Below are 15,000 nucleotides of genomic sequence, written 5' to 3'. Positions count from 1 at the left end.
TGGCCGTTTCTTGTTGTTGTTGTTGTTGTTGCGTTTCAGATGATGGCCGACTGGTGGTACACAAACTACAACTTAACTACCACCGTTTCGTGTGCTCCAGGACAAATTGTTCCGCTTCAGGCCGAAAGGCGTTAGGCCAAGTAGGCTCTGTACGTGTACGGCACAGTCTGCAAAACGAATCGGTTTGCTTCGTTTTGCCTTTGAACAAGAAACGAGCCGAGTAGTCGCGTTACGCATGAATGGAAAACATAGCGCAGCGCACAGCCTACTGTGCGGTAGTGGTGCTTGACGACTTGCAGGTTATTCGCAAAGCAATATCACCGGTACAACTATATTAAGATTTGCTTATGCAAGTGCCTCAGTGTGGCACGTTTAAATATACGAGTTCTAATCAGTTTTCTTCCTTTGCCTATCAAGAATGGTTCAACCGAAAAATCCATCCTTTACGCATTCGAGTGTGCGTAACCCTCGAGCCCCCCTCGAGGGGGTTAACATACTCGAGCACCTGAGCTTGTCATTTCCTGAGTCTGATGTCTGTAGTGCCAATGTATGGTATAATCGATTAAAATGTACTCTCTGACGTCGAAAAATGTTTACCCTCGGGTCTGGCAAGAGGTCTAGACCCCTTTTTGGCCGGCAGGGCCAGTAGATACTGGCCAGAAGGGCTAGTCCCCGAAAATCCATTTCCACTCCTTATATCCGAACGGAAGAAGAAGACAAATTGGGAGTCCCCCGCCGCTCTCACCCAGCGGCCTGTGCACATAAGCGCTCCCCCCCCCACCTCTTCACGAACCACACATAGTTTATGGTGTGGAAGATTTATGTCCCAGTCTCATTTGTCTGGTCATTTTGAATAAGATTAAAATTTGATCAACATTTTAAACCCTCCGCTTGGATAAGATATTGATTTTACCTTCTGCTTGACTCATCCGGCGGCAACCCCGGTTGTCCGGTTGTTCCTTCAAGGCCTGTGTTCCTGTGCCGAATGGCAACTTATATCGACACCGGTCCCTCGTTGCGTGTGGGCGTGATTTTGCATTTTGGCAGCATCAGGCCAGGCACTCCAGCTTACTGCTCGTCGTCGTCGTCGTCGTAGTCGTGGAACTCGAATGCAGTCAGGCCCACTACTTCACTTCAAGGATTGAATAAGGCGCGGGGGAAAAGATTGAATAAAATGCGATGAAAGTGAGAGAGAGAGAGAGAGCAATAAATTCAAAATATTTCTTCAGACGAACAAACGAACCGCCATCCGAGAAAAAACCCAAAACAAACACACACACGCACGCACGGATTCGCTTGTCACATCGTGCCGTTCACAACACAACCAACCAACCAACGCCACAAGCAAAAGGCCTCTTGCCTTGCCTGGAAACCTTTAATCGCCTTTAACTGTAAATTAACATATTATATGACAAATATTAAAATCAAATTGACTATGCATTCTATCATCGAGTAATTTGATACGTTTGTAGAACGCGACGTGCGACGCGTCGTTTGATTATTTTCGACATTTTTCTCCGTCGTCCTCGTCGTCGTCGTCGTCGTCATTGTTGGTCCCTCCACACACCACCTTCGTTCGGCCTGCTACGATCCCCCTTCTTCTACAGGGTGCAGTCGGAATGGCAGTTTGAAAAATCGAATAAAAACGCTTCAACGATTCGGTTGGTTTGAAGTGGCCTGTCATTATTGTCAGAGATTGGTCGCGGCAGGCGGCGACGGCGGCGTTGTTGGCATTGGAGGTCCTTCTCGAAGGGGTCTAAGCGGCCCCAGCGGGGTTGGGGATAAAGGTGACATGTAGACAGGTGGTTATACTCCTGCTGGTGCTCCCCACTTCCACACTTCCTCCTGCTCCCGACTCCAACGACTCCGACTATTCCAGACTCCCACGAGACGTCGGTCGGTTGGTCGTACGCCATTTGGGATTTTCTTCTTCACGTGCTTTCGCTCGTTGCGTTGTGTGCTCGACCTTTTTTTCTCCAGCTAGAAGCCACAACCGAGCGAAGGCAGAAAGAAAGAAAGAGTGAGTGAGAGAGAGAGAGAGGGACACGCCACTGGGACAGTGTTTGGTTTATGACGCGCCACCGGGATCGTTGGCGGGATTATTGTCCATAATCTTCTTCGAGCCCCGTTCAAATGGTTCTTCTTCCGTTCTGGCGATTTCTGGATCTCTCTCTCTCTCTATGTGTCTGGAAGAGTTATCTATCGCTCATTATCTCTTTGAAGTTCTAGTCCGCCCGGGGAGTAGCGGCTAATCTAGGGCTCAGCTAAATAGTCACCATCAGTGTCGGTGGATAACGAGATGACCAAGAGATACATCTCAACGAAGGAACAGCGGAGAAGGCCGTCGAGGGCTCGAGCCAGGAAGTAGATACCACCCACCCCGGACCCACCTTATTCCACGCCCTTTGCGGCTTCCAATCATTAACACGTCAACCATCAAACGCGCCATCGCGCCATGGAGCCGCGCCACCGTTTGTAGACCAACCGACCAACCGACCGACGGCTAGAGATTCGTTTTTCTGGAGTCTTTTTTTTTGGCTCCCCTCCCCCCTCCAGCCGATTGTTTGTTGTTGGCTTCAAGCTCTCCAACTTGTTGCTTTTGTTTTCGGATCGCCTGCAACGGAAATACTCCACCGACGAGGACGAGGACCGTGGTGCGGGGCCATTAGATTCATTATTTATTTAGAGCCTGTTGTGCGCGCGCGTTTGTGGTTTGTCAGATGTTGGGATTCCTCCTTCTTCTTTTTCTTCTTCGCTTCAGTGTCCCATGTTCTTCTTCTGCTTCTTCGGCTTCTTCTCCTTCAATGTTTCACTTGATTATGTCTATTAGAGCACTGCGCGTGTAGCCTTTTGGGGGGGGACACTGCTGGCCACCACCAACACCATCAAGTGGTCGAATTTGTTTGCGTTTTTTTTGTTCGTATTACTTTCAGGGACTGCGCTGCGGAGGAGGTGGTTTGATCACTCATCAAGAGCATCGCGTCACCGGATAACCCGGTTCGGGGTGTCTTTCGGTCTCTCTCTCTCTCTCTCTCTTATCCCGTTCCGGGATACGGTTTCAACCGATCCGAGCGAGAAGAAGAGCAGAAGGAAGAGGTACCAACCGGTCCGGACCCGTGTGTGTGTCCGCAAGACGCAGACGAAACACACAAAAGAGTCGCTCCACCAAAATGGTGTTGATGTGAACGAGAAAAGAGACAATATTTGACGGCATATTAACACTCCGTAAAGATTATTACAGACGGATGAATGCGAAATGATCGATGTAGGTGTAGAGATCGATCACATCACATGGCCGGGACCGGGACCGGGACCGGGACCGTGGCCACGGTGATTGGGTGCTCTCTCTCTCTCCATCCGCTGTTGCGCTGTTGTCATGGACGGACGATGGTCATAATAATTTAATTAAAATGTGAACCCGTTGCGGTTTCGCGCCGATGGTTCGGGGACTCCATGGACGTCCCCCCCTTCCAGGTGGCCAATCCACGGTGCGAAGTTCAATGGTTTCGAGTGGTTTTTTGATGAATGTTCTTTTTTTTTTTCTTCCTTTCTTTTCCGTAACCCATTCCCATTCTCTCCACAGCTGCTTGTTAGCGGAGGACAGACGACAACCGCAAGCTCCCAGTCACCGATCTCGGCCACGAACGCACCCTCGCTGAGCCCCGGCGGTTCGGCAACCGGGGCCCCGTCCGGTGCCCTCAGTCCCGGTGCCGTCTCGCAAACCTCGCAAAACAATGCTACCATCGGCGGTGGCGGCGGCGGTGGCGGAGGTGGCGGTGGCGGTGGTGGCGGTCCGGCGACGTCCTGCTGTGAGAACGGTCGACCGATTATGACAGATCCCGTGTCCGGCCAGACGGTTTGCTCCTGTCAGTACGATTCGGCCCGGTTGGCCCTCTCCGGCTACTCGCGGATTCCGACCGGCAGTGTCGGGGTTTACGGTACTCCCTACCCCTCGACGGAACAGAATCCCTACCCCAGCATCGGTGTGGACAGTTCTGCCTTCTACTCGCCACTGGTAAGTCCCCGCGTTTGCATACCACCACCCATCATCATCTAGCATTCAATTTCCATTTTACACGACCCTTAAAGAACCTACTGGCTGGCCGCGAAACGAAACACGATTTTGACTCTCCTCGTAAAACGTGAAAGTTGTGCCAAATCCCTGCACAATTCCTCGGAGTGCCTGGCCGCGCCTAATGAACGCCCCTTTCCTATTTCGTATTCCTGTCACGGAACCACTCACGCCCGACGCGGCCGCCTCGCGATACTGGAAATGGTTCACGTTCACGTTTTCCACGCGTGTTCCGTGGTGCACGCAGGCGGAAAAGCAGGCGGTGCAGGACCACAACTCATCGTCTTAAGCGGTGAGCGTCGTCTCCTCCGTTTTTTTTTCTTCTAGTCCTTCATCGCTCATGATGGATCGACGCAAGAGTTGTTTTTGGTCTTGAACGAACAGAGGAGTCTTTGGCATCGTTGCCAACGTTACCGAGTGCGTTATTTCGATTTAACTCTGTACTCTGTTGTTCGCTTGACTACCGATCGTTCGGCAGAAAATTTGTTTGCAACTTGCACTAAAGATGGTGGACCACCGGACGTCCGGAACTCCGGTGCATTACCGAGCACGAGTAATCCCCGTGTAATACTGTATATCGCGTACTAGGACATTGTCACCTCATGCTTTGGCACATGCGCATGCCAAGGAACTGACTGATCAAAAAACACACACTCTGCGTTCCCCGCGGTATCTCAAATATCACTTCTAATGCGTGGCTGGCTAGTGGCAAAAATGAAGACACACACACACAAACGCATCATGGTGCAAGGACAGAGGACGAGAACGCGTAGTAGCACTTCAGCACCTCTCTCTCTCTCTCTCTTCCCAAATTGGCCGATCCCCGAAGCATAAGCATAATAGTAGCGTTCGGTTCGGACGACGACGACCGATCGTCTAGCGTGGCAGCGGCGCTCCTGGAGTTGGTTGTCCTGGTGGAGCTGAAGCTTGTCGCCGTGGTCGACGGCCATGTACTTAAAATAAATGTATAACAAGATGTAAATTAAACCCCTTTTGCTTTAAATATGAAATTACCCACGGGGCTTCCTTTGGGAGGTTCCTCCTTGGCTCTGGTCCGAATAGCACCGAAGCTCGAACAGAGAGTGCAACTTCGACTGCATGTTTCGTGTGTCTATGTGTGTGTGTGTGTGTGTGTATGGTGCAGCAAATAGTGGCGACACGGGGACGACGGCATTAACGTTCTATACCGCCCAGTACCACCGAGTGGTGAGTATCCAGGGAGACCAACCAACCAACCAACCAGCAGCACACCAGCAGTCTGAGGTTATGTATGGCGTGCAACATTCCTTTCGACCGACGGACCGGGCTGCTTCGATGCACACTGTGGCTGAGTGGATGTATGTGTGCGAGCGCGGTTAAGATACTTTGTCGATGTTTCCAGCAGTAAGCTCTTTGCATCGCACACAACACGCCGAGAGTCCAGGGTTCGGTCTTGAATTTAAGAAGATTACCGGTTTCAATTTTCCGACTAGATGCGGTTTGTGTTCGTCCATCGGCACAGCAGACCACAAACAGTGTGGAGGGAACGGTTCGGAGGGACCTCTATTTGCTTCTACAAACATTTGATTAGAATCACGAACCACGAACGAGACTCTCGCCGTAACCGTGGTTCCCCAAATCGGCCATTTGCTATTTTGGGGGGCCTTCAAACGACAACGAATTGGCGGGAATATTAAGACACGGTTACATCATGGTGGCTGCTTAGTTTTTTTACAAACCATTATCGCATTAAAGCACTTGCGGTGATTTGTGATGTAAGGTTTGTAAGCAGCTTAAGCGGTGTTTAAAAATTCGTTAAGATATTAGCCAGTACTGCGGTAAAACAAATGTTTTGCTGCCAGGTTGACCTGTTTTACATACCCTGGCCTGGCGTTGGACAACGGGCAGAGAACTGAAAGACAAAACTCATTCGAAGAAACGTTTGCAGCAGCAGCGACCGCGTGAGATTCTTGTAGCGTACCTCGAAACGAAACAGGCAGATAATTGGACACATTTATGTGACCTAAGAGGGGTGTGGGGGACCTGGACTATCGACGGCTATCTACAATCACCCTTGCAACCGGGTATTCTATCCGTGCGCCCGGCTATCGGCAATCGGGTAGCATATGGCATTCCGGTTACTGACGAGAAGTGGCTTATCACTCTGATCAGCGGTAAATCGAGGACCATACTGTGACACACGCACTCGTTGAGTTACGGAATTAATTTCCCGCCCTCCGGATCGATGTCACTAAATGAAGCAAAGCCGAAACAAATCAGAACAAATGTTGGCCCACTTTTCGTCGCACATACACCCAAGGACCGACTCGTTATTCGTCGGGCCATGGTCGGGGTTCGATTCCATCTCGGTTTCAGCGAAAGATAACCTATTAACTAATTATTTCAACCCAAAAGCGCTGGATAGCGTGTTGACGTGTTGCGAGGGCGATAACGTCACTAGTCATCATATGAGACGGAAAGGGGTCCACCCCTTCCGCACCCGCGTTCCCGGATGAAGATATGTGTTGTTGTGTCCCGCGCCTCTCCAGCAACGGCTCTACGACGGAGTAATGTCAAATAACGCGCTCTGATTATCGTTTCGCCATAATTATGTCGAAACACGAATAACGCTTTGGCAACACTTTGCCGGGTGAAAGTCGGACACTGATTCTTATCAGTCGAGCTCCAGAGGGCTCGATGTCGTCATTCGAATGTCTAGAATAAGCACCGCGACCGTCGTTCCGGTTGGAGTGAAGTGGCCCTCACAACAATACACAACAAAGTGTCTCCAGTAACCCGGGCCGGGGCCGGGGCCGGGGCCGGGGTCTACCGGGTGATAAACACTTTTCTTCCGCTCTAATGTAGCCCTCGTGCCGAGTTTCTCAGCTCAAATAGCATCGCCACCCTCCCGAGCACCAATTGTGCCACTAATGGACACTGCTCCTGCTGCTGCTGCTCCTGCTGCTGCTGTATGGGTAAAAGTTCAACTTCAAAATGGAGTCCTCCGGCTGTACGATATTATTAATAACCAGCAATCGTCACCTCGAAGAGGCCCGGGCACGGCCGCGAACCACAGCAAGCCTTTGCTTCAAACCGCCCCTCCTAACGCCCATTCGATGGTACAGAAAAAGGCAATCAAATTCGACCCCGATTGCAGCCGACTTTGATATCACCGATGCTCTTATTTTCTTGTTTGGCTTCAAAGGACCCCGAGAAGTAGGCCTGGCAGCCTGGTATATTGATGGTAGCATTTCATTCCCAGGTTCATACTGTGGTGCTGGTGCTGGTGAAGAAGAGGAGGTGGGGATGGGAGGAAGGGAGCCCGGGGGTTTCTATTTTCCACATTCATATTACGTATGTTACGTTATCTTCACTATATCGGTCCGTCACACACACACACATACAGCACACACAAACACCGACGGCTTACACCATTCTAGGGACCGGTGGTAACGAGTTAGGGGGGTTGGGGGAAGGTTTCAACCTGAAGAGTGCTTGACATATCTTGACAGCGAACATCGGAAATCAATCGATTCCGAAGTGCGGAGCGGAAAAAAAGCTCTTTCCGGCAGTCTAAGGCCCCGACAGTCAGCCAGTCGACAATGTCCACAGTGCCGGGGGCTGCTTTTGGTAACTCTTTTTTGCTCCGCGAACCATGCTGCATGCTAGGCTTTTGACAGGGGCAAACACATTCGCGTTCGATTTGTTTTCCTGCGTAGTATTTGCAGTATTTCGTCAAAAAGGGAAAGAGTAGAATCCCCCCCTCGAGAACAACATTTAAAGAAAGTCCCAGAATAGAAACGCACACTTTGTTAAAAAAGGTAACGTCTTCAAAAGACCTTCTACCGACCAGTACCCGACCAAAACCCGACCGGCGGTTACTCTACTATATCTTTATCCGAGATCGGTTTATCCGAGATCGGTGCGAGGAGTAGTTGGGCGAGATAGTGAGTTTATTTAAATTCATTACCACACCGCGCGCATCGCTCCAATGCGCGGACGAATGCAGAGAATTCCCTCGTGTTTTTGTTTTTTTTGCACAAATTTTCCTCTTTTCCAATCCCCTTTCTCGCGACCACAAAGGGTCAATGCCAAGTGGCAAACATGCAAAAGAATTCTTTCCTCCTAAGAAAGAAGCCTTTAGCACTACTACCTCCGGACCTCCGTTTGAGCCCTTGACAAGAGGACACACATTGCTGGTCGTGGTGTGGTGGAGCAGCGAGTGGAAAAGCAAGTTTTTAATTTTTCTCCAGTTACGCAAGTACAACGCACCATCGCACAGGGCACACATACAAGAGTGAGAGAGAGAGAGGGCAGTACTCATACAGCAAGTTCGTAAGGTGAGAAGATACCGTACACACCTTCAACAAGGGCCTTGCTCCATAGAACGGGAACGATCGGGGAACGTAAATTTATGGTACGACAGAGCGACCGACCAACCGACCGACCGGTTACAAGGGGGGTCCTGGGCCTGTGCCTGTGCTTCTCGGACACACAAGACCCAAACCGAAAGACCTCAGGAAGCGACGGGGAACGAAGGGATGCGGAGTGGCGACGGAAAACAAGATTAAGAGAGTGAGGCTAGTTACAAGCACGAAAACAATTTTACTTAATTATTCGCCCGGACCACCGCCAAAAACTGGCTGGCTGGCGAAAAAAGGGGTCAATACCAAAGGTCCCAGCACGGAGCCAGCGGAGGGCCCAATGCCAGCGAAGAACACAGGAAGACGTCGTCGTCCCCCTCCGTTTTCGAGACTAAACATATCGGAAGGCAAATTTATTTGCTGAGAATAAAATTAATTGACAGTTTCATTTTATCTAATTTCAAATTTACTTACGTCGACCGTCGACGACGTGCGCCGATTTCGGACCCTGGACCGTGAAATCTTCTCTCTCTCTCTCTCTCTCTCTCTCTCTTTCTTTCTCTCTCTGTCTCTGTTGTCGCTGGATTCACCTTTATCGAGCGCTTCAAGAAGAGGCAGAGGTCGCCGCGATGGCCACAGTCCAGTCCATCCGGGGTCCCAAGGCGGTGGCGGTGTCGGTGCCTTTCGTCCGGTGTCCGGTATTGGTTTTTTGGGAGTTTTTTTTTGTGGAGGGAGCTGGTGTTTCGCTTCGATAGGAACGACTCATTTAAATTCATTCATCGGCACTCCATCGGACTCCGCGAGTGGTGATATTTTCGCCTCCGGTCTCCGGTCCGAGGGCTTTCGGTTTGTCGTCGTCGTTGTCGTCACCTTTCTTTGGTGTGTGCGCGCGGCGACCGGCGAGAGAAACCGCAAATCAACGGCGATGCTCTCGTCTTTACGGAAAAGGTTTAATCGAGGAACGTCCACGGGTGGTGGAGAGTGTCACACCACAGATCGAATCAGGGAATCCGGAAACAAGGGATGGTGGCGAGTATATAACACCCTTAAAGCGAGAAGCAAGCCTTGACTTGACAGTCGGTTCCAAAACCAACTGCGGCGCGCCGCTAGGCGCTAAATGAAGAGTTTGAAAAATATTGGTTCAACTCTCCGGTCCGAGGAGGCGTAGGAGCAGCACCAAGGGTGGAAAGAGAGAAAAAAAAGGTATCATTAACAAGTTTTATTGATGGTGTCGATGGTTCCGAACCGACCGCCACCACCACCAGAGACCGAGGAGTTGTGTGGAAGGAGGAAAGGCTTCTGGAAGGAGAAAATAACGAGGTGTAATAATGATTTCGAAATTTTAATATTCCGAAATCGGGGGAAGGCCTCTGGCGGCGGCGGCCGTTGCCACCCAGGTTGGTGGCATCTTGGCCTTTCTTCCGAGGCATTATTTCCGAATTCGGGGGCAACACATCCAACATGCCAGCACGTGTGTGTTCTTCTCTGGATGTTGATGTTAGTACCGGGTACGGGTTGTTCCTGGGTTTTATGTGCCCGGTCCGGTGGTCCTGGTGGTCTCACTGGCCGTAGCAACGGGGCGCGACAACTTTCGACCCAAGAACACCCACACAGACCGCCACACACACACACACCCAGACACATGCACACGAACAAGGGCACAACAGTCTCCAAAAACAGGGCCCGGGGGGCGCAACAGTCGGCGACGGCCACGGAGAGTGGCCAATTAAATATAGTCAGCCGAGGAGCTACCGACCTGGTGATGGTCCCGGGCTATGCAAACGTGCCACACATTTCCTTCCACAAGTCGTTGCCGTCGTCGTCGTCGAGCAAACGAAGTCGTATCCATCATGACCAATTTTTATCACCTCATGTCGACGCGGCCACCGAGGGCCACCTACGAAATTCACGACGAGGTGATCCCAACACTTCAATGTCGGCCGATTGGAACAGCCTCTCCCTCTCTCTCCCTCTATCGTGTGGGCAATTAATGTTGGACGAAAACAAGGGAATTAAAGACATGATCAACGAGAGAACCGTTAGGGGGAATGGGGACTATCATTAACAGCCACAACACAGTCAACAGAAGGTTCCGTTTTTGGCTCCTTTGGGGAGAAGCCCCCCCCCGAGAAGCCTCAGGCAAAGAACCGCGCCAAAAAGCCAACCTTCAAATTAATCTCAATTTGCATCTCAATTGAACGCAGCCAAGCGAATCGCGGCCACTAAACGTCCACGAAACTGACATTAAGTGAAATCAAAGTTCCCGTCAGAGCTAGTAAAACGACGACGGGAGTCCTTCTTCGTCTTATGCTGCACGAAGATGAGTAGCTAATGATAACCGCTCTGCTCTACTCTGCCATCTCTCTCTTGGTTGTCCTGCTCTCGGTGGCCGTGCTTAGTACGAACGATCTTCTCTAATCATATCGCTTGCATCGAACGATAATTTTGCAGCTAATTACTTTACATTCGATCGAACAATTTAAATTCCTGATGCGTCCATTACGCGCGCGATGCGACGCGATGCGACGCGATGCTGTTTTAATATGGAAGGTATGACGGTACGACGGGACTCGGTGTTCCCCGGGCCGGTTGCCGGGCTCGCCGATCACCGATACATTAGAGGGGGGACAACAAAGCGGAATAAGATGATAGCCCTTGCGCACCAGGGAACGAATCTTTGGTCTCCGGGGCCCAAAAGTGCCAAGTAATTCTTGCCACTGCACAGGAATGTAAATTAATCCTCTCTGTCCCCGAGAGCCTGCGCCCGAAAAGGTGCCAACACATATCCCCGGATGGGACCCCGGGATGAGTGGCGGGATGCATCGTCAGTCCCTTGCGCAGCGATCGCAGCAGGCGACACCGGAAACACTTCGGCCAGGCATAGGGCTACTTGGATGCGCTGCCGAGAATTGATTTCAAAAATTCCAGGAACTCAGCACGGCCACAGGACCGACGACCACCGCACCGCACCGCACCGGTTGAATAGTTTTATGCGTCTTATTTCTCCCCCCCCCCACCCTTTTCGTCCTTTTCCTTCCTACCTCCTGCTTGTGGTGTTCGTGAGTGAATTTTGTCGTCCATTGTTTTCGCGGGTTTCGCGCCTCACGATTACCGGCGAGAAACGGCAGCAGCCATACCCGCGGGGCACCAACCAGGTGTCCAGGGAAAGGGGTAGGAAGGAGGCAGGTTTCCCGCGGACCTTTTCGCGTGTGTCGCGGGATACCAATTCAGATAGTTCACACCGATTGTGTGAAGCCGGCAATATAAAATGTATAGAAATCGTATTTGTAATCTCCACGACGACGACGACGACGACGACGACGACGTTCAAGACGGTCACCACCGGGTCGGGAGGTTGGGTCCATATTATCGATGAATCGGGATAGACCGGCTCCCGGACTCGGATCCAGCCACCGGACGACACAGACAGTGTTCTCTGTGTGTGTGTGTCTCTCGCTAAACCCATTCCTCACGTCACACTTGGTGGTTGCGGAATTCCCTCACCAAAAACAACAGCAAAAAAAAAACCGCCGAAAATGCTGGAAAAGAAGACAAAAACGTCGACGTTGAAATTTAAATATTTTATGAAAAACAATCGCAATCCACATCGCAGTGGCACTGAATGGGTGTTACTTTGATCTTTTGCATCTGCACCACCGTCCGCCGTGCCAATGGGTGCTTCGTTCGGGATCAGGTTCAACATAATATGTGGCTACACTTTCACTGAACGGTGACCAGCGACATTGGTGTTTGGTCGGTTGGTACACTCCCGGTTGGGGCCCTATTTTCAATTTTAGTTATGTTGTTAAACCAGCGACGCGAGGCTGCACGCGTTTTGTGAACCAGATATCTAAATCTTCCTGGCGTAAAGCGTATTTATGAATGGAGTGATCACGCTGCCGAAGCCGTACACTCGTTCTCAACTCGCCCATGAATGGTCAACAGACGCTGGTTGGCGCTTTGCGCGGGGAAATCATTTAAAAGAAAAATTGCCTCTTCGTTGGCTCTCGGAGGTCTGCCTGTCGTTGATGATTTTCCTGCGGCGATAAGACCGACCGGAGGTCAGACAGCAGACATATTCCATTGGCAGGCAGGCAGGCAGGCCACCGAGCCACCGAGCGAACGATGGATACTTCTGTCACCTCTGCTGCTGCCTATGTTGGCGATGGTGTTGCTGCTGCTGCTGTTGCTGCTGCTGCTGCCGTTTGTGACATGCTTTGCACCACCTTCCTTTATCCACATACCATTTGAGATACAAAAAGGGGTACCGAAGGCAACCGGCGAGGCTCCCGAACCCTCTGCCCGGTGTCCTCGTGGACAGAAATGGTCGAGAGGTCCTCGTACCTTACCGATCCGTAGCAGCGCAGCATGAAACGTGTTGCAGCAAACAATCCACCCTCTCGCGATTCTTTGCGTTTGTTTTAGTTTTCTTACTATATTTATCGGTTTTTCGAAATGCGTGAAATCTGTACGCCATAAATTGCCACTTTGACTGGTGCCAGAATTTACTGCTCTTTGCTCGCAAACGAGTTGAGGCTCGCTAAAGGGTAGCTAGCCGATCACCGCCGGCTCCAAGCATGGTCCAAACGCAACCCTACAGCATATGTGGCTTTTCCTTGGCCAGTGCCTCTGGCCAACCCCAAACACGATCACACGATCGAGCAACTATCCAACAGCAGCGATACGGGACTTTGACGGTTTGGTTTGGTTTGGTATGGTTGGGCTCTATATATGTTGGCTTTATTTATTTTGACAAGGCCTACAAATTGGAAGTACATTGTTTGTTGCGGCCCGAGCATAATGATTATTCGACCGTCTTCGACGTGGCTTCGGTGCGAAACGACGACCGATCGCGGGAGCTACACTCGATTCTCGATTGAAGACACACGATAAGAGTGCAAATAATAAGCACTCTCGTATTGGAAGGGCTCTCTTCCAATTTATTCTGTCCACAGAACACACACACACACACGACAACGAGCACAATTATCGACGTGAGCGCACGTGTTCTAATGGTTCGTTATAATTTAAAAAATATTCGTTGGATAGTTTCTGTTTCAGTATTTGAAAAGCTTCGTTAAATCGCTTATCTATTGCAAGATGGTTTGAAGCGAAAAGGAAGTGATCCGAATTTCGCAAGAAATGCTAGGCCTCGGCCACGGCTGCAGAAAGGGGTGAATCTAATTATCTACCACCACTCATTATGCTACTGTGCAGCACTGTGCAGCAGTGATCATCATTTCAATTCTTGTCGACTTGTCGTCGGTTTGTCGAGGGACCGATTGTTTTCCTGTACACTCTACTCTCATTGCTCCACTACAAACAAACAAGGAGCCACCGGAATGGTCGGTTAATTTTAATTTTCCCCTTCTCCTGGATGGATGATAATTATGATAAGCGATAAACGTATGCAGGATGCCGAGTGCGCCGGGTTGGTCTGCTCGATTTTTAAAGGTTTTCGCGGTTTGTCGACGTCGCCGTCGCCGTCGCCGTCGCCGTCGCCGTCGCCGTCGCCGTTCATGCAGTGCAAATGCGAAAATGGTATAGATTCGCAAGGAGTCGCAACCCAAGCACCCCAAAGGCGGCCACCACATGCAACGGTCATCAATCAAACAGTCAAACAAAGGTTCACTGTTCCGGGACCCCCGCCGCCACGAAACCGCACACACGCTCAGTGTAGCAGCTGCAAATGAGTGACAAATTTTACTCTATTCTGACTCACCTCAGCCTTCATTCTGCAAGAAACAACCTCGCCTGGACTGGCTGCGGAATGCGAATGGCTTCAGAATCGAATGAACGACAGTCGCGGGGCGCGGTGACATCTAATTAAAAATGGCCAACGGTATAAAGTGACGACGGTATGTGGTGGCCACGCCAAGGAGCCAACGGACGAGATTTGTGACGAACCACAGCGCCTGGTGGGCTCGTCGTGGCCATCGCCTGCACCCCTTGATCAAGTTGTAAAACTAATCTTTTCAACACTCGTTTGAAGTTTTTACGAGATTGTGCCCCGGGTTGATACGTATGGTTCCGTGTTTTTGCTGCTGCTGCTAGCTCGTTCCTCTTTCATGTTTTTCCGCACCAACAAACGACACTCCATGAAGAAGAGGAAGCAAAAGAAATGCTCGTTGAGTGTGTCTTGGCAATTATAATGTTGTTGCAAGTCAAGCGCCAAAGCAAAGGGAGCTCCTGGAGAGCGCAGTCGTTGAATAAATCCAAACCGAATGCTTTGAAAGCTTAATACAACGCGCGCGGCCGCATACTTAATGTCACGCTGATATTGTCATTAACACAATATAAATTCCGTTACTATCATCATAATTCAGAGCGGTTGATTTCTTGCTGCTCGCCTGCTTGGTTCACCTGTGTGCTACGACTCCTCCTCCTCCTCCTTCTGGGGGTCTCGGTTTCAGGTCTTTTCATTCATACACGTTTTACTATCATGAGCAACCGGACCTCGGCCGCTCGGCGGATTTAGCAGAATGGAACGGGGTGCACCCCCGTGGATATCGGTGGCGCTACCGTTAGTTAGTCCCGCATTGATGCGATTTATTTCGTGTCTCCACTTTTGTTCTGCTCCATCAT

General features: G+C 50.7%; 1 protein-coding gene across 1 annotated transcript in view; it reads left to right on the top strand.

Moving 5' to 3' along the window:
• Window positions 1–15,000, top strand: part of LOC125957070 (homeobox protein caupolican-like) — a 61,077-nt gene that overhangs the window by 12,245 nt on the left and 33,832 nt on the right. Inside the window, exon 2 of the mRNA XM_049689478.1 lies at window positions 3,584–4,015. Within this exon, the coding sequence (XP_049545435.1) occupies window positions 3,584–4,015 (432 nt within the window). The remainder of the gene's footprint in view (window positions 1–3,583; window positions 4,016–15,000) is intronic.

Source organism: Anopheles darlingi, chromosome 3 (genome assembly GCF_943734745.1).
Source record: "Anopheles darlingi chromosome 3, idAnoDarlMG_H_01, whole genome shotgun sequence".
Classification (NCBI taxonomy): Eukaryota; Metazoa; Arthropoda; class Insecta; order Diptera; family Culicidae; genus Anopheles; species Anopheles darlingi.
Note: the sequence above shows the minus strand (reverse complement) of the source record. Positions and strands in the feature narration are given on the sequence as shown.